Source organism: Poecilia reticulata, chromosome 1, assembly GCF_904066995.2.
Source record: "Poecilia reticulata chromosome 1, P_reticulata-male-v2, whole genome shotgun sequence".
NCBI classification, from domain to species: domain Eukaryota; kingdom Metazoa; phylum Chordata; class Actinopteri; order Cyprinodontiformes; family Poeciliidae; genus Poecilia; species Poecilia reticulata.
The window spans coordinates 14370736-14394433 of record NC_088830.1 but is presented as its reverse complement, the minus strand read 5'-3'; the positions used below and the strand labels follow the sequence as shown (position 1 = coordinate 14394433).

The following is a 23698-nucleotide window of genomic DNA, read 5'->3' as shown; positions in this document are numbered from 1 at the left end:
AAAAAGGTTCCCACGCTTAATCGTACACATCCAGAACATCTCAGAAAACTTGGTTTTGTAATGCAGAAGCATGCAGCATAAGTATTAATCTTTTAGATACGTCAGGGCTATATTCGGTACAAGCAAAGATTGGACTGTGCTACATTTAGCTAGCATTAAAGCATTGGGTGTTTGTGCAGTCCTGCAGGCAGGCCGAAGGGTTAGTGCGAACACAGCCACAGAAACAACAGAAAAGGGAGGTTGTTCAGTTTTTACCTTCAGCTTCGTCTATATTAATCTTTTTCTGCTTTCTTTTCCCCGGAGCCTTATGCAGAGAGACAGAGTGGTTGGGTAGGGGCTGGCTGCTTGTGCCGGGGCCGGGCCCAGCCTTGCCATTTTCCCCATGGGGGTGGGCTGAACCGCCTTTCCTTGTTGGCCTGTCGTCCCCCTGGGGGCCACACGAAGAGCGGAGTGGGGCAATAAAGCCCTGGTGAGTCACAGCGGTGCACGATTTGGAGGAAGCAATGACAACAGGTGGGAGCCAGAAGTGCTGATGGTGAAGAGGGTCATAAATTTTGACAATCTGACGGTGAGCGGGAGACACAAGTTTAACTGACTGGGGATGATTTTTGAGAATGTCACGGAAATGTTTATAAGAAATAAACATTTGACTTGCTCCATTTCAGAGACAGTGGAATATACACCACCTGGCCAAAAGCAGTTGACTATTTTTGCGTTGTTTAGATTTTGAGAATCTGCTGTGGCATTGTTTTAGCTTCCAGAGCGTCTGAAAGAACCGGTCTGACTCCAAAACAGACATGCGTCAAGAATTCGGCTGCTGACCAGAAATCAGCCACTTTTCAGCTTGATTGGTCAGACTGTCGAAGATCAGCTGGAAACTCAAAAATCCAGCTTTTTTTTTTTGGTTCATCAAAACTGCTACCAAGTCTTCCTGCTAGTGTTTCCAGAAAACTAAAAATTATTTATGTTCAGTATCCTTAAGCTCTGAATAACTAAACTCAGATGAAGCACGGATATAAGAAGCTGAAAGCAGACTATGTTCAGACACGGTGCAGTTCATTCAGGCTGCAGGAGAGAGAGCATGACTTTCACCTGATAACAGGAATGCAGAACAAAAATGATCAGTTCCTGCTCCTCTTGAAATTAATTTTTTTTATAATTGTAATTAATGTTTTCTCAATTAGTCTACAAAAATCACACCTTTGAGTTTCAGATCTTAATGTCAAACTACCTTCTTCTTTCTGATTTGACAAGATTTCATATCAACAAGATATTATATCAAGATTTCAGCAGCAAATTATCTGTTGCTGATGTATAACATTTTTGAAATGCATAAAAAGTATAAAAAAGCTGAATCAAACCAAAAAAACGTTACCCTAAAACCTTTTTTAATCTAAGCCATGGCCTTCCAGAAATACACGTCAAGATCCATTGGTGTAGAATAATTGACCTTTTTTGATTTCTTAGAGGGACAATTTTGTGAAAATAGGAAATAAAACATATATTAAACGCTGCAGGCCTCTTTCTATCAACATCTCCTCCTTTAAGTCGCCCATCTAAACACTATATACCCATGTTTCTAAATAATGAATCGGCTTGTTCTTTCTCCAAATCTGTTTGTGGCGGTCTTCTAAATTTGTTGTTTGCTTGATGCACACTGACAATTTGAGTTTTTGATTGTGAAAAACATAATTTTCAGGATGTGGAATTTACTCGCAACAACATTCAGTGCTGCTGCAGTCCTTTGCCAGATGAAGGATTTTACCTATTGGTTCAGCTAAACGAAGGCGTTGCCTTTCATTTTGGCCAGGCAGCGTATGGAAAATGAATTCAGTAAAAACTTGACCTTGGATGCTCCACTGAGACAGCTACAACGGTCGCTTTGTGTGCTCGGCATCATCAACGTGAAAGGCTCACAGAGCAAAACGCCAGAGGGGCAATCTATCCACTACTTAAAGCTGCACTACTGCAACTAACAGTGAAGGGAAACAGATCCTGGGATTTACTGAAGGTAATGAGGACAGCGAAAAGAAAGTCTCTACAGTGAACTATAGCTCCACCACCACCACTATGATACATCGCTGAAGATCCCGGCACCCAGCAAAAGTTGGCGTTGTTACAGGGGGAAAAAAAAAAAGGAAAAACCAGAGAGGAAAGTTGATGATGCATCCGGCCACAGGCAGACCACATTAACAGAACATTAGGGAACCTCAACAGAGTGATGCAGCTCCTTTTGCACCACAGCAAAACACACCTGTGAGCATGTTTAACACACAGCAAACAGACATGGGTGACTGAAGACAGCAGGAGGGACACTTAGTAGAGCGTGACATTATCGACCAGGCAGTGGAGACATTCAGAGGGTTACAGAACATTCAGGAATGGGAAGAAAACTTGAAACGAGAGGACGGAGGAGAGCTCACTGTTGCTGACTGGTTCCTGCTCGCGGAGGCCGGAAGGTGACTCTGAGCTGCTTTGATTTTGTCTGTGTGAGGAAACAAAACTTCAATTCAATTACAAACCAGCAAACAGAAGAAGAATGAGTATGATGTGTGTCTGTGTTTGTTTCACCTTTCCCCATGGCGTTTTCTTCAATGTCTAACACAACTCGCAAACCATCCAGGTTGGAAATAGGAAGCCCGAGATCTAAAGGTTCCGACTCGCCGCTCTGCATCACAGGAAGACATTTTAGAAGAGGTTCGTATTGGCCATTTAAACAAACTGAAAACCTGAGGCTCGCATGTGTTGTTATCCCTTGTGAGTTTGTAGAACTAACTTTTTCTGCAATTTCAGCACAAGTTGTATGACTGCACAAGCTTCTTACAACTAACAACTAACCCTAAAACATTTGCCCATTTTTTATGTAAAACAGCCAAAAACAGCTCCTCTAGAGTTATAATAGGTCTCTTGGCTACTTCTCTGAATGATCCACTCACTGCCCAGCACACCAGGTTTGTTGAATGGCCATGTTTTTTTGGCCATTGCTATCCTTGACCTGTCTGGAGTCTTACTTGATCTCCATGATGCCGTTTGTTCATTAATATTCTCCAACAAACCTCTGAAACCTCTACAGAATACTTTACTTACACCACACACAGGGTTCCATTGGAGCTTTTTAATGGTGTTAAAGGGCAGTCAAACAGAAATAAATGCTAAAAATCTCAATGAAACAGACTGAGATTTGTATTTATTATTTTATAAAATATGCATAAATTGAAGAGGTACGAATATGTTTGAAAGGCACTGTAGATTACAGCATCTGCCTTCAGCCTAAGGAAAATACTGTACTTACTATACGTGCCACTAAGTCAGAGAGGTGCAGCCCATATTTGGCCACAACAGGCCTCAAGACCTCAGTCACTGGTTTAGTTGGCTTAGCCTTCAGACCCACAGAGCGGTTGATGGGGACCAAGTCAAGCCTGGTGGAGGAACACAAAGACAATAAATCATATTTTTGAGTGATCGGGGGTCTGCAGTCCCATGTTCATCTCTGCTGTTGACGTGTTTTGTACCTGAACAGAGTGCGTTTTTCTAATCTCAGGTCTCGGGAGCTGAGGGTCATACAGTCTTGGTCCAAAACGAGAGGCTGAGGAAAAAAAAAAATGACAGGAAATATTCATATATTGAGGTCGCTGCTCATTCCTATGATATAAATCATATATGTGTCAGAATAATATAAAAAAAGTAAAAAAAAAAAAAAACAAGCAAAATGAATAGTTAGTTATTTATATGAATAAAATACAGAGAAATACAGCTGGAGGACACCAACTCAAATCTACACATGATAACAAAAGCTCAGACACACACTGAGGTTTACCTTCTCTCCTCCGACGAGGAAAAGGTCTATAGCTGCCAGGTTGATGCAGAGTTTGTCACAAAGGCCCTGCAGCAGGTCTCTGATGGACATGCCAGGCCGAAGCGGCACTGGGCAACAGGAGCCATCTGGCAAGCTAATGTTACACTGCCTCAAGGGGGCGCTGCCTCCTCCTCGTTCCGATACGGCGCCACGGGAAACGTCATGCTAGAAAAGGAAAGGAGGTTGATCTTATTTGGGTAATTTGTGCTTCATCATCCTCCTAACCTCCTGCTTGTGACTCAGAAATTAAATTTGACAAAAATATTTTTAAGGACATCAAAAGTGGTCCTGATGAAGAGAGAAACTGTAACAAGATTATACCAGTGTGTGCTGTTCATGAGCGTTTACTACTAATGATGATCTCTGATTAGGTCCAAACTCTCCTAAGACAGAGACTGGAGTACAAATAAATTAACATCTAACTTCACAAACAGAAATAACCAGATAAACCTATAATAAAAAACACATCCACCAACAGGAGATGAGAATATTTGCAATGAATATGTTAAAATCAAATTAAATGTAAACTGTTAATCATCATCAATATAATCATCTTCTGACATCTTTATTCTCTCCTTCTGTCTTTGTTCAAAGACACAAACACAGAAAGGTGAAGAAATAAACTAAGGATGCACAAAATGGATATGAAATAATTTACTAATAAGGGTGTCCTGCAGAGGACAGTGAGGGGAACCGAGAAGGCTAGTTCCCCCGCCGTGCAGAATCTCAGAGCTGCTGCAGGAACTGGGCTCTGGATCATATTAACCTTCTGAACCTCTGCTGCCAGACAGACAGTGCCAGGAGCAGAACCAGACAGTTACACAACTTTCTGCCTCAAGCAGTCAAAGCGATGAGCTCCTGTTTTTGTTATTAATGATTAATATTTTTAAATGAATCAATTCTGACAGTATGTTTTATGAATCGCAGAGAAATATTGTCTCGCTCTGTTTAATGCTGTTCGGTATACAATGAAATGTCAACTGATCTGATGAAGGCAAAGAATGGAGAATGGGAAAACAGTGTCACGATTTGGAGAGAACGCTAGTGAGTTTATGATCGCTGATGGAAGCCTCACAATGGGCAATAACGTCATGCTAACATCACGCTCACTCCATGTTGGGTGAGGGTGTGTTCTGTTTGCCTTACATGCATCCTGCCACTTCTCTACGACTGTTTACCATCTGCTGCACAGATGGCCACAGAAATAAATTTTGTATCAAAATGTTACAGAAACTTGAGAGAAAATCTCTAAAAGTAGCAAAAGTAGAGATGCACTGATAGTTCGGCAGATGACCACAACTGGCTGATTTACAGTTTGACCTACCGGTCAGAAACTCTTATTATTCAGAGAATGCACTGTAATCGACACTAAAAGCCATTTACATGTGGGCAGTTCTTACTGAGTAAATAGAACTCAAAATTATGTATTTTTTTAGCATCATCAGAGCGTTCATGATGACGTCAGGTGAAACAGAGAGACACGGAAAACTATCTAAAGAGTACTTTCATGTGCGGACATTTTAGTCTGCATTTTACTCAGAGTGCAAAAGAGTTAGAGAGTGCAAGATTTTGAGAAGATTACAAGAAGGCTGATATGACTACAGCAAAATCCCTCAATCTTATGCCTTTTCCACTGTCACTGAACATGCTAGATTTAGGGTCGCTGACAGCCTTCTGGAAATTTCTGAGTTAAGAATCTACAGAAACCATCGGGAATACAGCGGTTTTAGTAATGCTAGTGATGCTAAATGAGCTAAACACTAAAATAAGGAGCTAAACTCTATAATCACTGCCTTTGCTTTAAAATGTCAACAAAACCATGTTCTACAGTGACTGTGTGGTGTCACCTATGCTACTACTATAAAAATGTAATGCAGCTCATGCAAGGAAATTCTAAATGTATACTTCCTAGTTCCTAACTAAAAATTAGAATCTGTCAAAATATGCATCAAGCTTCACAAAAATCTGCCATCAAGTGCTCCTTTTAAAGGGAACACCGACATTAAAAGCTGCTCCATGCAAAAAGAAGCTTCAATGAACCAATTATTAGCAAACTGATTAGATCAAGATGACTCCCATCAGACTGACCTCATTCTTCCCCGAACCTGACGTCCCCAGTTCCAGACTGGCTCCTGAGGACAGCGAACCCTGGGACTCCCGACGACCGTTGGTGCCTGAAAATAAAACAAACAAGCAAAAAAAGAGAAGCATCATGAGCAAACACATGCTGAGTGTAAGAGTGCCTCCTGACTAGATTCAAATTAAATGCTTCATCAGATAACATCTTAGCAGCACCACAAATGCAAATTGGTTGCTTTTAGGAACAGAAAATAAACACAAGAACATAACAGATCATTTATCTGTCATCAATCGAGCGTCTAAACACCAAGACTAAATTTTCTAATTTTTAATGCATGATCACTTTTATCATTTCTTGTTTGAAACAAACTATCCAGCAGGCAGAAGTTATGAAATGAAGAAAGGAAAATGGACTGACTGTAATTAAAATCAGCCAGCTCTCGCTTTTTGGGGCCTTTGCCAAAGCTCCTGTTTCGGGACCACGAGAAAAACATGCCCTTCCTCCGGTCTCCTGAGTCATCCCGACTGTCTTCGTTCAGAGACCGCCCCGATTTGGTCTTCTTGTCCTCCTGTAAGAAACACAGCGATGAGTGGAGGAGCAGATAGGCACACAAACAAATGTGGACACAATTTTTTGTTATTTAAAGCTGCAAACTTCAGCTGTTTCCACTCATAAACATGAACATCCCGGGTATTGATCCAAAAAGGCATGCTCTTTTTCCATTTGAGATAAGACACAAGGATTTCTACTGGCTCACCTTCTTGGGAGTGGAGAGGTTGGAGCGGTCGGAGCCGGTGGTGCTGTGCTTTGAAGTTGGGCTGCTGGGGATGTGATAGGGGTCAGGAAGCGGTCTGCCCTCCACCTCAGCCAGCATGCACTCCTGGTACAGCCGAGACTTGAGGAATCGCGTGTAGCTGTCAAACTTCATCAGGTTAAAGATCTAATGGAGTCGGGAGGGAGAAGATTTAGGGAGGTTAGATTATATATTTAAAAAAAAAGGCAACGCAGATGATGATGAAAAAATGAGCAATCCATGAACATTAGAACAGGAAAGAAATCTGTGCAAAAATAAAATAAAACAAAAACAATAGGTGAGCAAAACTACTCAGACAATCTGTATGGTATTTTGAAGCGGAAAATGAAAAAAAATAAAAGTGAAGTTAAACCAAATGATGAAACCTTTAAGCTGCTCTTGGAACGCGTTCTCTTGGAAAAAACAAAGCAAGCTTGACTTATGTCTAATCCCCATCTTTATGGGAAAAGTCTTTAAGATTTGCTGCTTCGGACTAACTTTATTTAGGAGGAGCTGGCCAAGCTGCAAATACCTGGGAGCACAACATAGACAACTTTACATAACATAATTGGTGTCTTAGAAAAAGTATTTTTAATTCTTGTGCAAATAACTTTTTTTTTTTTTTACAAAAAAAAGAATATATGAAAAGTGTGACATGCTTTTGTTTCCTTTACCTCTTGATTTGATTTTTTTAAAAATCTAGTTCAACCTGTAAACTATAATCTGTGTGTAAATTAATCTAATATGATTCCAGCTGTTCTGTGAAGGCCTCAGGAGTTTGTTACAGAAGAACCAGCATCGTGAAGGCCATGGAATATGTCCAGCAAGACAAATACTCTAAATATAAAACCGGAGCTACAATGTATCAAAGCACTACAGTGAGATAAAATTGTCCAAAGTCCAAACATCAATACTTGAAAACTGAGGTTCAAACACTCTTCAATTGCTAGAGACGAACTCCATAAGACCAGCTGTGTGATGCAGCTGAAAATCTAACAATATATGATTCTGGAAAACAGTAACTCAGAAGATACAAAAAACACATGCATACCTCACTTTTTAGATATGGATTTGTATCATAACTTTAAAAGCCATGTATCCATTCTCCATTTACACTAATTTGTGTTGGTTTGGTTTAATCAACCGATCTACATCCTATTTGTGATTGAAAATATAGGATCAAATATTTAGCTTCTGAAATGAAAGGTCAAAAAAACGGAAGACTGTGATGCAATCATGGATTTATCATCAATCCCAAGATATTCTGGCAAGGTTACCATAAGGCTTTCCGATGTGTGTGTGTGTGTAGTTACTGAACAGAAAAAGTGTGGGTGTCTGATATAAATTTTTTTTTAAAAAAAGCATGATAGTGAGGATATCCTTCAGGCCTTGTGACTTCCTTATCAGAGTTTGAACATCTGAGCTCTGCAGCTGAAATCAATAGGGCTTTTCAGACGCTGTGCCCCGTCGACAACATGCGTGTGTAAGGAGCCATTCAGGTCGGTGTTGCTCGACAGCAGGCAAAGATGAATGACTGGCCTTGTGTTGTGTGAGCACTTGACACTGTGTCGAGAGAGCATTTTCAAAGGAGCTATGTTTTGATTCACTTTTAAGAAGAATAATAAATTAGTCTAACAGGAAGTGGCTCTCTTTTTTGTTTGCATGTGAAAGGTTAAAACTGTAGCAGAAGCCTTTATAAAAACGAGTCTCCGTACCTGCAGCTGCTGCTCCTTGAACATGTCCGGTTTTGGTGCGTTGAGGATATCGTCAGCAAGCTGGGCTTGACTGTCGATGTTGACCGGCGTTGTTGCTTTACTGGAAAGGAAGCTGTTGTAGATCTCTCTGGCACGCTGTGAGAGCTAAAAAAAAAATAAAAAAAATAAAGGAGAAGAAGGATTTACTACAGTCGAATGCTCAATAATAACTACATGCTAAAGGAGGGATTCAAATTGATGCAAGTGTGCGCTAAAAGTATTAATCAAATAAGGTCCGTTACCTGCTTGTTGTCGTTCTCGGGAACATGGCTGAAGAATTCACAGGCCTGCCAGAACAGAATATTCTCCTCACTGAACTCCTTCTTTAGGAATTCCTGCAGAAAATAAATGAAACATGGATTAAAAATGGAAGACGAAAAAAAAACAAAAAAACAATTCATGTATAGGTCTTAATCAGAAACGCGTAGAAAAAGTTGAAAGACACATTGGTTCTGGCGTAAAAAGTAAAAGCAGAATCTGTCTGATATTATTCACCCAATACTGTCACACAGCTGAGTATAATACTGAGTAAGACAGTGTTGTAATAATTTAATAGAGCTATATTCACAGTGCCAGACAAACTCGTGAAGCAAGCTGATGAAAATGTTTAAAAACCCCTAAAACAAATCCACTGCTGTTCCTGTAGCAGACAAATTACACACAAAAAAAATGTTGGGAATCCTAAATTTAATTTGAATATCAATTTATTGTTTCTTGCTTGTTTGTTGTGGGGATTTTTTTTCTTTTTAATCACACAAAGCACTTTGAATGGTTCTGTTGCTTAAATCTGCTATGCAAATAAAATAACCTTGCCGATATTTATTAATAGGGGAAAGTAATGCCATTGTAGGAAATAAATGCTTATAATGTTTTTTTGTATGTAATAGTGTCTCTTCTCCTTGGTCTACCAAGTAAACATATTCAAAATAAAAACAAGAGTAAGTTGTATGATATCCTAATCTTCTATACTTGAAAGAATATTTTGTTGCAATGGATTTCCAAAAAGTCTCCTTCTATTTCTGGGTGGAAGAAGCTTATTTTGGAAAATATCCAAAGACTGACATCTTTGCATGCATATGGAAGCCCTTTTTGGATTATGTTGATGACCACATGTCCACCATCCTGTCTCGAGCATTTACAAATTCTTAGACTCCGACTATAAAATGATGAATATATGTATGCCCCCTATATTTTCTTTTCCTTTTTCCTCTCCATTGGACGGCACTGCTGGAGCTTTTGGTTTGTGTTATATTATTGTTTTTACACAAAAAATGTATAAACATATATCTATTAAAAAAAGAATGCAATAGTTACCAAATTTTAGTACATCTAACAAACAATTTCAAATAAATAGAACTGAGCAGAGGAAGGAAGCTGGTGAAGAAGTTAAAAGAAAACCTCTCTCACATTAGAGAGATGCAGCAGAGAGAGGCATCTCAGGGTCGCTAAATGTTAGCTCACTTTTATATCCTACCATCAAAATGTGTGGAGTTTACCAATTCTACTTGGACTTAACTGGAGTTATATGTTCAGGTCAGATAAAGACTGAATTCAACTTTTTAACAAAAACAGGCTTGTCGCCCACTTTTAAGTACGGTGGAGGATCTGTGATGCTGTGGGCTCGATTCTCTCCCTAAAGCTTCTGGGAATCATGTTAGACTATGCGGTATCATGAAACCGTTGAAGTAACGGCAGATTCAAGTGAAAATCTGATTGACTGTCGGAAGTCTGACAAAATATTTTGACGTTTTAACCCAGAAATGTTCATCACAACTCTGCAGCAAAACAATTGCGTTAACACTCACTATTTACACTTGTAATTAAAAAAAAAAAAAACATTAGAAATTTATAATACATTGTTATTGACAAACACATTTAGAGTCTGCTTGTCCACAGCATCTGCTGGTGAACCACGTTCAGGCGGTGTCATTTTACCGAAAAGTAGCGGACTCCTACAGGGTCCTGCAGCAGCCGCTCGAAGCAGACGGCCCAACTGGCCACCCTCCTCTCGGTGTGGCGCCGGTGACTCTGGACGCTGGGCAGGCTGGCATTGCTGTTCAGACTGTTGTCGCTGCTGCAGCCCTGCAACTCCACGCTGTTCAGCTCTGTTTACAAAAACAAATTCACACGCAACATTAAATCCTTGTGTTCTTAAAGGCTGAAACCACTCAAATTTAGTGACGTGCAAATCAGCCCGCCAAAGGTTGCGTTCGGACAGTTTTGACTCGATCAGTTATCAATGATCAGTCATTGACAAGTCTGTTATTGAAGAATCAGATTTTTCCGTTGCATGAATTAAATGCGGAGTAGACTACTGTGAGTTGAAAAGAAGAGCTAAATGTTTTTTTCTTTCTTGCATAAACAGGGATAATGGTATAATTTATTAAGTAGTAAATGGAGTACATTTATGTGCAGTGCTTTTGTAGTTACACCACACAAAGAACTTTACAATAGAGCCACATTCACCCAGCCACGCATTCACACACAGATACACAGATCTACTTGGGGCTACCTGGGGGCACATCGACATGTGGGAGCTGGATTCAAACCCACACCTTTCAAATTGCAAAGCGATTTTCTCTACTAAGTTGCTGTAGTTTCTTAAATTTTCTGTTACGGTTCAACCAAACCCTTAGGATAAAAAAAAATAAATTGATTTTATTGAAATTTGAATCGGCAAGTCACGCGTTTCTGAAATGGGAAATCAGAACCGATAAATGATAATGGTAAAAGTGCTGAACCTGAATAGTACATTTAATCACACCCTGTGGCTAAAACTGCAAATTTTTGATTGCAAGATTATTTTGTTTGCAATTATTTACATACATTTTTTTAACTCTTTTTGCATCAACTGCAAAACAAAATGAGTTAATTTTATCTGAATTAATTTTATAAATATTAAGTTGCATCAGTATTGTAACACTATCTTGTATTAGAAGACAAGACATATGACACATAAATCAATGCGTGGATGTGCCGTAACGTTCTCCAAGTCAACAGAAACATACTGTAGAGGTTATTATCTTCGGACCTGAAGAGGAACAGCACACAGCTTCAGCTTTTACAGCTGGAAACCAGCGATGAGGCCCGAAATCTGGGTGTAGTGACGGACTCAGGAGGGAATTTCAGTGGAGTCCGCTGTGATTGTGCTGAAAGCAGCGCAGTCACACTGGAACTCATTAGGCACCAATGTTTCCCCTGTCAGTTTTAAAGCACAGGTAGAAACCTACCCTGGGAGACCATCTTCTGCTCCTGGGTTTCTCTAGATACAGCTCTAGAAAACCTAGATACAGCACTTTCAGAAGTCCAATTAGTTAAAACTGAGCTACTTGTATTATTCACAAAAACTTTAATAACTTTATATCCTGCAACTGGTTTATTTATACTTAATGTCTGTGGGCACTTGAACCTTATTAGTGCCCACAGTCCTGGCCAATAAAGCTGACTGTTTCTCAAAAAAAGTCGTAATTCTGAAAACACTCGTAATATTCTAATTTAATAGGCTTTCCGAATCAATCCATGCTTTATTATTCTTGGGAGAGTCTTGATCAATCCAAGAATTGCTTGCGTTTCCCACCACTCCGCCGCGTTGTGCCCTTGTTCCTACAATTTAGCTCTGATCAGAAGGCGAGGAGGGGAGCTGAGAATAACCAGCAATGAGCTGCAGGCCAAACTAACAGAAAGTGGCCTGCTATGTTGAGATAAAACCAAAAGGAAGAACAGCCACAGGGAGGACAGCGGCAGTCAGGTGCCCTGAACAACACAGATGCTGTAAATAAATATAAAAAATAAATAAATAAATGTGAAAGAGGAGGATTGTACCCACAGCTAAAGTCCTCTCTGATTAAAAACCTCCAATCTGGGCGATCGGTGGACACTTTCAATGTGACTTCTGCTTTTGCGCTTCATTTCTTACTTTTTAAAAAAATGTATTATTATTTATCAGTGACAGTTTTCACAACGGATCTTTAAAATCATTTGCACCAAAACGAAATGTTTTTATCCACACATTTCACAGCAAAGTTCTCTTCAAGGGCAGATTAAAAATAAACTCCTGAGGCTTCTGCTAAATATTAATGAAGATTTATCACTGTATATAAGGAGAAAACATTAATCTGTGTAAACCTGTCTGTGCTGTCTAAACCAAGCGCTCTGTTCAGCGTCACAGACCCCACTGCACATATCACAGAGACAGACAGATAAAACAAAGTTCTCTCAAAAAAATCTAACTAAATATACACTAAGCAGCGGCTTTATACAGCAGGTTATAATTATGTTATTGAATTGCGTTTGTTTGTTTCTCACAAAAACATGATGTTAGGCTGATCTTACCCAGCAGCTAATATTTCCAAAGTTATTTTGTCACCACTCAGAGTTTAGCATGTTGGCAAAAATGTTCAATTTCAAAATCGTCTTAGCAGAGCACCTTCCTTTACCTACCAGTTTCTCTCAAATCCACACTGCCTTGTGTTGGTCTATCACATAAAATCCCAAAAGAAATATTCCATTACGTTTTGTGAATGTAATTTGAAAAATTGTAAAATAGCTCAAGAAGCATGAAAAGTTTAGCAACAGATGTTTTTTGCCAGGAGACTCACAGGAGAAATTGTTTAGCATCCAGAAATCCAGCATTTAAGCTAGCTCTGCTTAACAGACAGGGAAGTAGGCAAAGCCAGCACACAAAAGGTAAACAAACATTTTCCTGACTTAAGTTACTGTCTACACTTTTAATAGTGCAACATTAAAAGGTTTTCTTTTGTAATAAATTGAGTGATTAGCCAAAATGCTAATCACTCAATTAGCATTGAGTGATTAGCATGCAGTACACACTAAATGAAAAAAACAAAACAAAAAACCCCCCAATATTTTATCATCAGCATTAACATTCCTCTTAAACCTCAGTCAGTATAGTAACTTAGATATTCGATTCCACAGTCTCCACCATTCAGTAAGTTTTATTGCTCTTTCTTGCGCTCTACATTTTCCTCCAGCCGGAAAACAATCTATGAAAACTCCAGCGATCTCCTCACCTGGGTAGAGCTGGTAGGAGCCTGTGTGGTGCCAGCGGGGCAGGTATCGAATCCTTTGGGGTAACCAAGCCCCTCCATCCATAATCACCCTATCAGGGGCCCTCTCACTCTCCCCCCACACCCTGCCTCAAAACCTCAAACACTCCAGCCTGAACAAATAGTCCAATAAAGGGCACAAACAGCTGACATCACAGGGAGGAAGAGACTGGAGAGAGGGGGAAAGAGAAAAAGGTGCAGAACGAGACGCTGCCGTTGGTTAGCAACCTGGACGACAACCTGAGGAACCACAGAGAGAGTTGGGTCGCAGAAGGCACACACACACACACACACACCTGCATGCACACTAACACACAGGCACTAGCTTCCAGCCAGGTAAGTGATCCAAGTGCACGCCGGCCTCGAGGTGGTAAATAATTCAGAGTCGAGGGAGGGGACACTAAAGCACAAACACAAACTCACGTCACAGAAACACACACACTTGAAGCGAAGCATTGATGAAGGGCTCGTTAAAGGAAGGCCTCTACTAAGACTAATGAAGCCTGAACCCCAACACTACTACTACTACAAACACACACACGCACACACAGGATAAAAAGCTGCCATTTACACTTTTTGATAAATCAAAGAGCCCATGCTATGCTTAACCTTCTCAAATGCAACTGTTTAGAGGATTAATAGCATAAAACTACAGATATAACAGGAAAGATTTGCAATAAAGACAATCAAGTACTAAAATTTGGTGTCAACACATCTCAGGCTAGACTGCTGAAGGTAAATTCAGAATGGTTTATTGACACGTGAATGCATTACCGACTATCTGACAGTACAGGCCACATTTACCATGACTCGTATCTTACAGTGAAGAACTCCGGCGTCCCACGGGGGACTGTCCTCTCCCTTCTCTCTAAAGACGTCACACTTTACAGAACAGGTCCACTCTGGGCTCTATGGACCTTATCACAGGGTCCGCCTTTCATTGGCTAATGCCCATTTTACGTCACTGCGCAGCTATCACGTGGGTTACCGGCTCACAAACTCATGCCAATATACGTTGTGGACTACCAGACCGACAGAAAGTTTTTGCCTCAGGACTCGAAAAAAAATTGCGATGTCAGGTATCGTGTTTGTGGAACTAAAATTCACAGATTTCCAAAATGTGAAACGGAAAGCCTTGTTTCGATTAATGCTTGTGGACGACCGCATTTGCAGCTCAACCGTCATAGGATCAAGAAGAACAAAGTGTCTGCTGGCGTAAGTATTATTGCTTTGCTTTCTTTGTGTTTAGTGAATGAAAAAAATAAAGTCAATAATAAACACATCCATTATGAAAACCTTTTAGCCAAGTACAGCATAATGGCAGTATCGATACAACTTCTACATCCTGAAGCCCGTCTGTTACAGCCTTACGTTAGCTGAACAGATCAATATGCTATGTGTACCGTATCTGACATGCATTAAAGATTTTATTTCACCTGAAAAGGCTTTTTACTAAACTGTAATTGTGTTAGCCACGCTAGCTTTTACTAAATTGTAATCGTGTTAGCCACGCTAGCTTTTACTAAATTGTAATCGTGTTAGCCACGCTAGCACCGAGTACCGTGTATCAGGCGTAGGCACATTCGAACCCTCAAAACCATGAATGTCCGACTCACCCAGCCTTGCAAGAACAGGCATCAGCGATCTTGTCCACAGCTATATTTATGCTGAGGGTCTGAGGATCTGCTGTTTTCCTCATCGACTGGTAGCATTTAGCTGCAACTCGCACAATGTTAGAGGCATCGCGTGGCTAAAACATCTTGATGTCGTCCAAAAAAGATGACATGAACTTGTTGGTTCCCTTGTCGTGGCTGATATTTTGTGAAAATCCGGCAGAAATGCTAAACTAATCGACTCAGAAATACTCTGCAGAGTCAGTCGAAACGAAAAATCCCATAGAAGCTAAGCTCTGCGAGGAGGTTAATGTGAGACATGAAGTCACGTGGGACTTTCGAGGGGCGTTTCAGGGCGGAGCTTGGTAAGGTCCATTGTGTGGATTCTGCACATATTTTGTGTGTTACTGTTGAAGAGCATTAATGACAACTAAAGTACCCAGTGGTGTAAAAAAAAAAAAAACCCAATAAACTCAATTTAGATCTCATCAACACAGAGCAGACATCTCAAGGTGTGAAGGCATGAAAAGCTCACAGGACAATAGAGGGTCACGTTTTGTAAGGAATACGAACAAGGACTGGATGGTGGTGAATGTCTATAGATTGCATTTCTAAATATATTTACACCAAGCACAAAATAATATTTACTTTTTAATTTTACAAATAGGTTTAGTAACTACTTTCTGCTGCTAATACATTGACAATGTCTGTTGGAATACATTTCAAGAAAGAAAAAAAAAATGCTGCTAATTATTTCAGACTGTTCCTCAGGTTGCAACCCCTTCTTTGAATTTTTTTTACAGCTTTCTTTAGCTTGATGATGGTAATGCAAGGTAAAAACTCAGTGTTTTTCTCAAAATATATTTAAAGAACAGACCAATTGATGTTAAGGAAAATAGTATTTTTTTTCCATAAACGTTACAATCTTTATGCTGTTTATGTCTCACACACGAGCACAGAACGGGTTTAACTTTGCTCATAAATCACAAAACAGTGATTCACTGGTCTCAGTTACAGAGTAAATAAGATCATAAACTTTTCTACATTAAAACTGAGCGTCAACAACAAACTGCTTAAAAACCTTTTGTCTGCCACATCTTACATCTTTTATCTCCCATCTGCCCTCAGTGAAGCCTTATATGTAAATTTGTGGGGTGATAAAATCCCATCAGAATGTATCTACATGCTAATTCATTGCAACATGCAACAACTTGGAAAGAAAAACATGTTGTGACACAACATAGCTTCAGAAATGTTGGCTCTGGATCAAGAACATCCATTTGTAGATGGTAAATTCATACCCAGGCGTCATTTGGTTTCTGTCCTTCTATAATTATAATTTTGCACCTGAATAAAGAGAACAAATCTATACCACCTCAATTTTCTTGGTAGTTTTAAGTGTCAATGCAGAAAGCATTAGGAGCACATATTACGTTTGTGTTCGTCTGATTATGATATGTTCCAGGGATGAGAAATCATGAAAAGGCCAACATGTCATTTTTCATATATAATTGAATTGCATTCTGTGTAATTTTCCAAATAATTTATTTTTAACTTTTCCCATTAGTTGAGCTTCTGATCTTTATTTAGGCCAGATGACTCTAATTAAATATGACCAATTAAGAGCAAAATAACCTAGAGTGACCTCCTCTTGGTGGACATTATTTATAGAACTCCTCTGACCAAATTTCCTTTGGTTTCTCTGTGAGCAGAATGTAGTAAAGTACTTTGGATAGTTCAAAGTGAGCATAAAACATTCCCCTGGCAAATCCAAATTAATACTGCCTGGTGCAAAACGTTCTGTGGCAGATGGCTCCGATTTGTACTTGGAAAAGTCCGATGCTAAACTACTAAAAGTGCAAATTTTCCACCACAGGTTTGAAATAGCTAAAGGGTGAAATCGTTATATTGCGAGGAACGCAGAAGCACCAGCATCCTTTCAGAGTTCAACTAAACACAACAAATGGGCTTGTTTCTGAAATAATCTCACAAAACCAGCATAAAAATTAATTTTGTCTTCTGCTGGAAAGGAGCAACTAAGCTCTCAGTCAGTGTCTTATGTACAACTTTTTGCTGCATATCTCCGCACAGTTAATGTGCTGACACATATGTCACCCTGCATTGATTGCAGCTGTTGCAGAGCAGAGAGGGGTGGGGAAGGAGGTGAGCAGGTTAAACCAGATTGTACCCGAAGAAAACAATAAACAATACTACTGTTTTTTTTTGTTTATTTTTTTACTATTTAAGATGTAGAGTATCACTAAATTTGATCCGTTTTGATATGAACCCAAATGACATAAACTCACTTGTAGATTTGATCTGAAACACCTAGGAACAACAGCGAGCACCAACGCCTCTAGTCAGTTTGGAAAAACCAGTATTCTTTAGAAACTACAGGACTGAGAGGGAAAAATGGCAACAGGAAAAACAAGGAAGTTCCCAGCACACTAAAATGACTCAAATGACTTTAGAAACAATAAGAAGTTTAGCAACAAAATACACAGAACGACATCTACAGGTAAGATTTATTCCTGTTAGTACAGAAGTGTTTAAGTGGCTAAACATAATACTCTAAAGTTGGTCATTCATCATAACCCAGTTGCACGTTCACGGCTGAGATTCAAAATATAATAAGAAGAAAGCATTCTGGACAGTGTTAGATGTTTAAAAGGCTCATGTACTCACCTCCATCTGAGACTGCAGCGGACTGAAAAAAGAAACACAGAGACATGGGTTAGGATTGTTCCTTGGCCCAGAGCTAACACACATTTATCCAGGCTCCCACAGTCTGTGAGGGCCATGAGGCAGCTGCCTGGACATGCACTTCCAGCCACATGGAGGCTGTTACAGGCCAGGTCCCGTCATCGTACACATTTTCACTCCATAACAGGTTGGTGCCTACTCTTATTGTATTCAAGGTGGGTGGAGTCGCCTAAACAGGCTCTGCAGAGAAACTTCCTTGCCGAGGGGGAGGGGCTTACTGTGTGTTTTGCTTGGAAAAAGGTAAAAACGGCGGCATGCCCTCGATTTTACAGTAAGGTGAGATGTTTGTCTACATGTCTGACATCTTATTTTAACTCAAAGGAGCTTATATGGAGAGTAATATACACCAAAGCAACATTTAGATTCTTTGTATAAAATGTCAAACTAAACAAAAATATATTGATTAAACCTGTTAATATTACAAATATTGTAAATATTCATAATATTTACGTACTTCCTGTTACTATCTGTGTTGTCACTCCCCTGTTTAATTGAGTTTATAGAAGTCCTTGCATGCAGAACCAAGAGAGTTTGGACTTAGTAACGGCACAACAAAGACTTTTTGAACATGGTTCCATCTTCACTACCTAGAGAAGAAAACAAAAAGCCTGCAGCAGCTACTAGATACCTAGTTGCCAATGGTAAGTTGACATTCAACCATATGTTTGCACTCTTCAGTCTGATCAGATTCATTAGAGTTTATGGTGCAGCTTATTCACAGGACAGCCAAAACTAATAAGGGGAGTTTTTTTATTTATTTATTCTATTAGATGAAGACAGCAGAGAAACTACAACTTCCTTAAAGTCTTCACAATAAGAGTCTTAAGAATATACAACTCTAGGAAAAAAAATTAGACGATTAATCTTAACATTTATAAAAAAATATATATATAAATGAGTAAAATAAAGGTAGTTGTTTAATTTAATAAACTTCCAAGAATATTTCTCCCAAATTCAAAATGAAAATGACTTTTAGACCATTTATTTGCAGAAAATGGCAAAATGTCAAAAAAATTTTTATTAAACCTCCAATAAAGCAAACGCATAAATATCTTTACAGAACATGAAAAAGTGTTTAAGCTTAGGAAGACTTCAGAAATTAGCATTTGTTGGAATAATCCTGCTCTTCTTTCACAGCTCTAATGCACCTCGGCTTGCTCTCCACCAGTCTTTCACATTGCTTTTGGATTTAACTAATCAGTCTTCTTCAAGCATTTAGTGATGGATGATGGATTCACACTGGAATGCAGTGACTGTCACACACATACATCTGCTGATAAGAGAAAAAAAAATGTTCAGTGGTTTCTTAATTTTTTCCAGAGCTTCTCTTGGAACTTCAAAAAGTATTTTTTTTTCCTAAGCTAATTAAAACAGCTTACAGTGTCTTCTCTGCTTGCAAAGCTGTGAGGAAAACATTCTCTATCCCTCCAATAAAAACAATAGTGTCCTATTGCATCTGAGAATATATGGATATCTGAGTCCAGTCAAACAATTTGAGACATATTGTATATTTATTAAATGTTAATTATGCTTGACACAAGACGTCAAAATTGTTAAAACATTACAAGATGTTCTCTGGCCTAAAACCTACAATATGTAGTGGAAGTATGCACATCCGGATCAAAGGTTCTTGTCACGTAAAAGATCATTATATATATTAGTCATATTTTTCTAACTTTACATGAGACTCATAGCCTGCAGAATTCACTTGAACAAAAGAAAATCGTTCTGTGAAAAAAAGTCCAAAAGTTGCAATAACCTAGATACAAATAGGTGCTCACAAACTATTATCATGTTGAAGCAATTTTGTATGCAAATTTAGCATTCAGTCCTCCTGACTTCACATCAGCCATCAATTATATGACTCTTATAAACCTATAATAAAGATCAGCTGTCCGGGTGGGACGACATTACCAAAAGATGACTCTAAACAAGAGATGTGCAACATTGTGGGGCCGGAGATGTTTCTGGCAAGTGTTTGTGTTCTCCATGTGACAACAATCGGCTGTCTTCTCCGAATGTCTGGACAAAGGAATAGGATTACAAGACTGACATATTTTTGTCCAAAGTAAACATCTATGCCTGGCTAGAAATTTCCCAAAATCCTGTGGGAGGCGAATGTTTGGGCCGCAATTCCAGATGGTATATTTGGCGCATGAGCAACAATACAAATTATGAAAAGCACACTGCGACCTTTGTGAAAGGTTATGATGAAAGGGATTTGGGGGCTCCTTCACCTAGACTGAACTCTGTTTATTTTCCAGGAGGATATAATTGCATGTTCCAAATGAAAGTTAGCATTGACCCAAAACTTCAGGTGTCTGCTAGAAAAGTTAAAACAGGATTTCATTTTCGGAATAGTGAATCAAAACATCTGTTAAAATGAACAAAAAAACGACTTAATGACTCAAGAATGAATTAATGTTTTTGAAAAAGGTCAAAGCCAAAGTTTAGGACTAATGCTGCTAGTGATGAACATTTGTGGCGATTACATTGAAAAAAAAATTTCTTTACCATCTGACAGATTTGGAGAACATTTGGAAGATATAGTGAATAAAGTTTGACAAGTGAGGATGTACAGCCGGTGGACTCCTAACTGAATCTAAAGGCCATTCAACTTGGTTTTTGCTGAAGGGTGTTATTCCACATGTTCCTGATTTAAGAGCCATATTCTGAAATAGGGAAACTGAGTTAACTAATGTAAAAAGAAAAAAAAGTGACATTTAATTTTACTGGCCACAAACCAGTCCATCTCAGTGATGGACTGGTTTGTGGCTAGTCCATCACAAACCAGGGTGTGGTTCGTGATGGACTGGCCAGGTGAGGTGGAAACCTCACCTGGACAGCTCATCTGTCCACCTCACCTGCACAGGTGATCTGTCCAGGTGAGGTGGACAGCTCACCTGTCCAGGGTGCAACCCACCTCTTGTGCCGTCACAATTTTGAGGAAGTATGGGAAATGATTGGATGATATTTTTTCTATTTCACTGACACAACATATAATAAAAAAGCAACACAATAAAGCTAAACTTCTGCTAGACAAAATTCAGAGTTTCCTCAACTAATACCAGAACACAGAAACACAAACCATGCGCACAGCACGGATTTGTATCTCAGACTTGCTCAGCTGGGATGAGGTCATTCAACACTGACACCAGTAATGAAGCTAACTGTGGAACAATGAAAACCTCTGTGACTCAGACAAAGTAATGGATAAATATACAAAAAGATAGACGTGAGCAAGACAGGACAGGAGAGGTGGGGAGCTGTCCGAGACAGGGCTGTCTGCCATTGAGAACGTGTGGGGCGATGGAGGAAAAACAGATGTAAACAGCAGAAAATACTAAACTAATATCAGCAGGGGAGATGAAAGCAACCCAGCCATCAAGATATTGACTTGTAATGATTTTATTACCCTGCGCAGACATGTGGGAGTCTTGTGAATAAAAATATATTTCTAGAGTGTTTTTCACAGCTAGTCATAAGAAATGCTGCAACTTCATTTCCATAAAATCATGCTTTTCCTCTTTATTTCCTGTATACGATAATAAATAAACTGAACTCAAATCTCAGTGGATTTCACAGCATACAAGAACCAAACCAAACAACTGTTTGTATCACTGCCTATGTTCAATGATGCAACCAGGGCGGAAATCTGAGTTTACATTTAGCATCAGGAGTTAAATCAGAGCATTTCAGTGACAACGGCCCACAGGACGGAGGAAACAAAATGACTTATGGGAGGATCTCAGATATTAGTCAAACTGGAACTAACAGTCATTTCTAGTAGTCAGTTGGTTCCCACAGCTGCACTGTAGTCTTCACACTCACATAATGAGACAAAAAAAAAAAAACACTCTGCCCTGATTTTACAACCTAATTCATGTTTGAAACTTACCGTGAAAACCTAACTTTGTTGAAGAGATCATATGCCAGTTCAAGACTTAGCAGGTGATCACATTTATTATAAATCCACAACCAAAACTGAGCTGGGCATGAACTTCCTAGTTAATGAATACCCATGACTCACCCACGAACAAAGAGCCTCCTGAAGTCAAGCAACAAAACCATGCTATGTCTACACATGACAAAACTTTTTAAAATAAGCAGCTCTGTCAAGAATGACCCTCTCTTATGCTGTATCTGGCTTTGTTTTAATTGGCGATGGAGCCAGCCATGTCCTGTGGGAATGTGACTTGGCATTGTAAAAACAAAAGGTGCCTCTTAATTAATTAGATTATTACTAAAACATTATTTTAAGCCAGTACCTGTAATTTTGTTTAAAATGTGAAACATGTATATTACATGGATTCATAAAACACAATGAACAGCTGTGGCTATGTGTGTTTTTCCTTCCACTCAACTTTCCATTAATGTACCTAGAGACAACCCAGGGGTGAACAACCAGCTTTGTCAGAAAACAGCCTTTATGACTTATTTTCCTCATGGGGGGTTTCAAACAAGTCGACAGTGTTCCTCATGACTGCATCGGGCCAAAATGTGGGTTTTCAATAGATGTAAACTATAATCATCCAAATTAACAGAAATGCATTTTTGAAATGCATTACTCTGGATGTAATGCAGTTATAAGAGTTTCACTCTACAATTGAATCACAAGTCCTCATCATATGTGACCTCTTGGTGCAGCATATGTGCTGCTCTGGCTCCTCTACATACTGTCCAGATCTTGTCTACTCTGACTGGCCCAGATGGCACAGTGAGTTTGATCAGTGGGATTAGACGTCCTTGTGTCCCTGCAGGTGAAAAAGGTCCGATGTGCCTGAACAACCAAAGAGGAACAGCTTAATAACAGGGGAAGAGTGTATTAACTGCTCTTTTCACTGATCTAACCACACATTTCTCACATCTCACCAAATATCGGTCTCTGTGCATCATTAGCGTGAGTGAGGAGTTCTCTGTGGGCTAAACTACTGAATCATATGCCTGACATCTGGTAAAGTTGTGAATTTTTTGTATGTGGGGTCTGTTTCTATGTGTGTGTATTCTTTTTTTTTATTTTTATTTTTTTAGCAATGATCACTTCCAGACGGACTGTATGTCGCGAAAGTTTGGCCCCCGGTTGAGACCTTAAGTCTGTTCTTCTCGACTTTCATCACCCACTTCCCTTGCACGGTATATTCTCTCTTCCCCCGTTTTTTGTTTTTATTTGCCCCCCCTCCATCTTCAATAATCTCACTTTTTCTTCCTTTCTCCATCTCACATTACCATAGCTTCCTTCTAACCATTCCTGTGAAACACAGTCAGTCCAGGACTGACTGTGTTTCCTCAGTCAGTCCAGCCTGTGTTTCCCTCCTCTTTTGGCAGGTCCTGGTCATTCCTGACAACCCAGAGAGAATAACTGGTGTTTTCCAGACATTCCCTCTTCAAATGCCTCTCCTCAAGACCTACATTTAAAGTGAGGTATATAGATGTGTTACAACACCAATAGAAGTACATCTCTTTTTTTTTGTAGTACGTCTATGATAAAACACACAAAAAAACTACGTATGAGCTTATATGAGCATTTCAGTAAGTCTAGAATACTACTTAAATGAAGATCAGTTACAGTCTTAAAGCCAAGTTGTTGACTTTCCACAGATACCAGATGGCACTTGTTTGTTCGTATGCTAAAGGCGTTGTCAGTAGAGTGTCTGATTGAGGTTGAAAATATACAAAGAACTCTTTGCTAATGGGACGAAAGTTTTCTTGGTACAAAATCAGAATGTGTCTGGAAACAAATTTTGTGGATTCAAACTTGGCTGCAGTGACGGAT

General features: G+C 39.4%; 1 protein-coding gene across 6 annotated transcripts in view; it reads right to left on the bottom strand.

Annotated features, from left to right (window-relative positions):
• The window catches only part of rgs12b (regulator of G protein signaling 12b), a 57915-nt gene that overhangs the window by 6664 nt on the left and 27553 nt on the right, over positions 1 to 23698 (bottom strand). For 3 of the 6 annotated variants that reach the window (XM_008408398.3, XM_008408406.3, XM_008408415.3), the window contains exons 6-18: positions 17848 to 17869; positions 10419 to 10588; positions 8726 to 8818; positions 8445 to 8588; positions 6694 to 6876; positions 6354 to 6504; positions 5945 to 6030; positions 3818 to 4021; positions 3513 to 3586; positions 3293 to 3419; positions 2572 to 2668; positions 2424 to 2485; positions 256 to 529 (exon numbers count right to left, since the gene is read on the bottom strand). In XM_008408398.3, coding sequence (XP_008406620.1) covers positions 256 to 529; positions 2424 to 2485; positions 2572 to 2668; positions 3293 to 3419; positions 3513 to 3586; positions 3818 to 4021; positions 5945 to 6030; positions 6354 to 6504; positions 6694 to 6876; positions 8445 to 8588; positions 8726 to 8818; positions 10419 to 10588; positions 17848 to 17869 — 1687 coding nt within the window. The remainder of the gene's footprint in view (positions 1 to 255; positions 530 to 2423; positions 2486 to 2571; positions 2669 to 3292; positions 3420 to 3512; positions 3587 to 3817; positions 4022 to 5944; positions 6031 to 6353; positions 6505 to 6693; positions 6877 to 8444; positions 8589 to 8725; positions 8819 to 10418; positions 10589 to 17847; positions 17870 to 23698) is intronic. The other 3 variants (XM_081606931.1, XM_081606929.1, XM_081606927.1) reach the window with 2 other exon arrangements.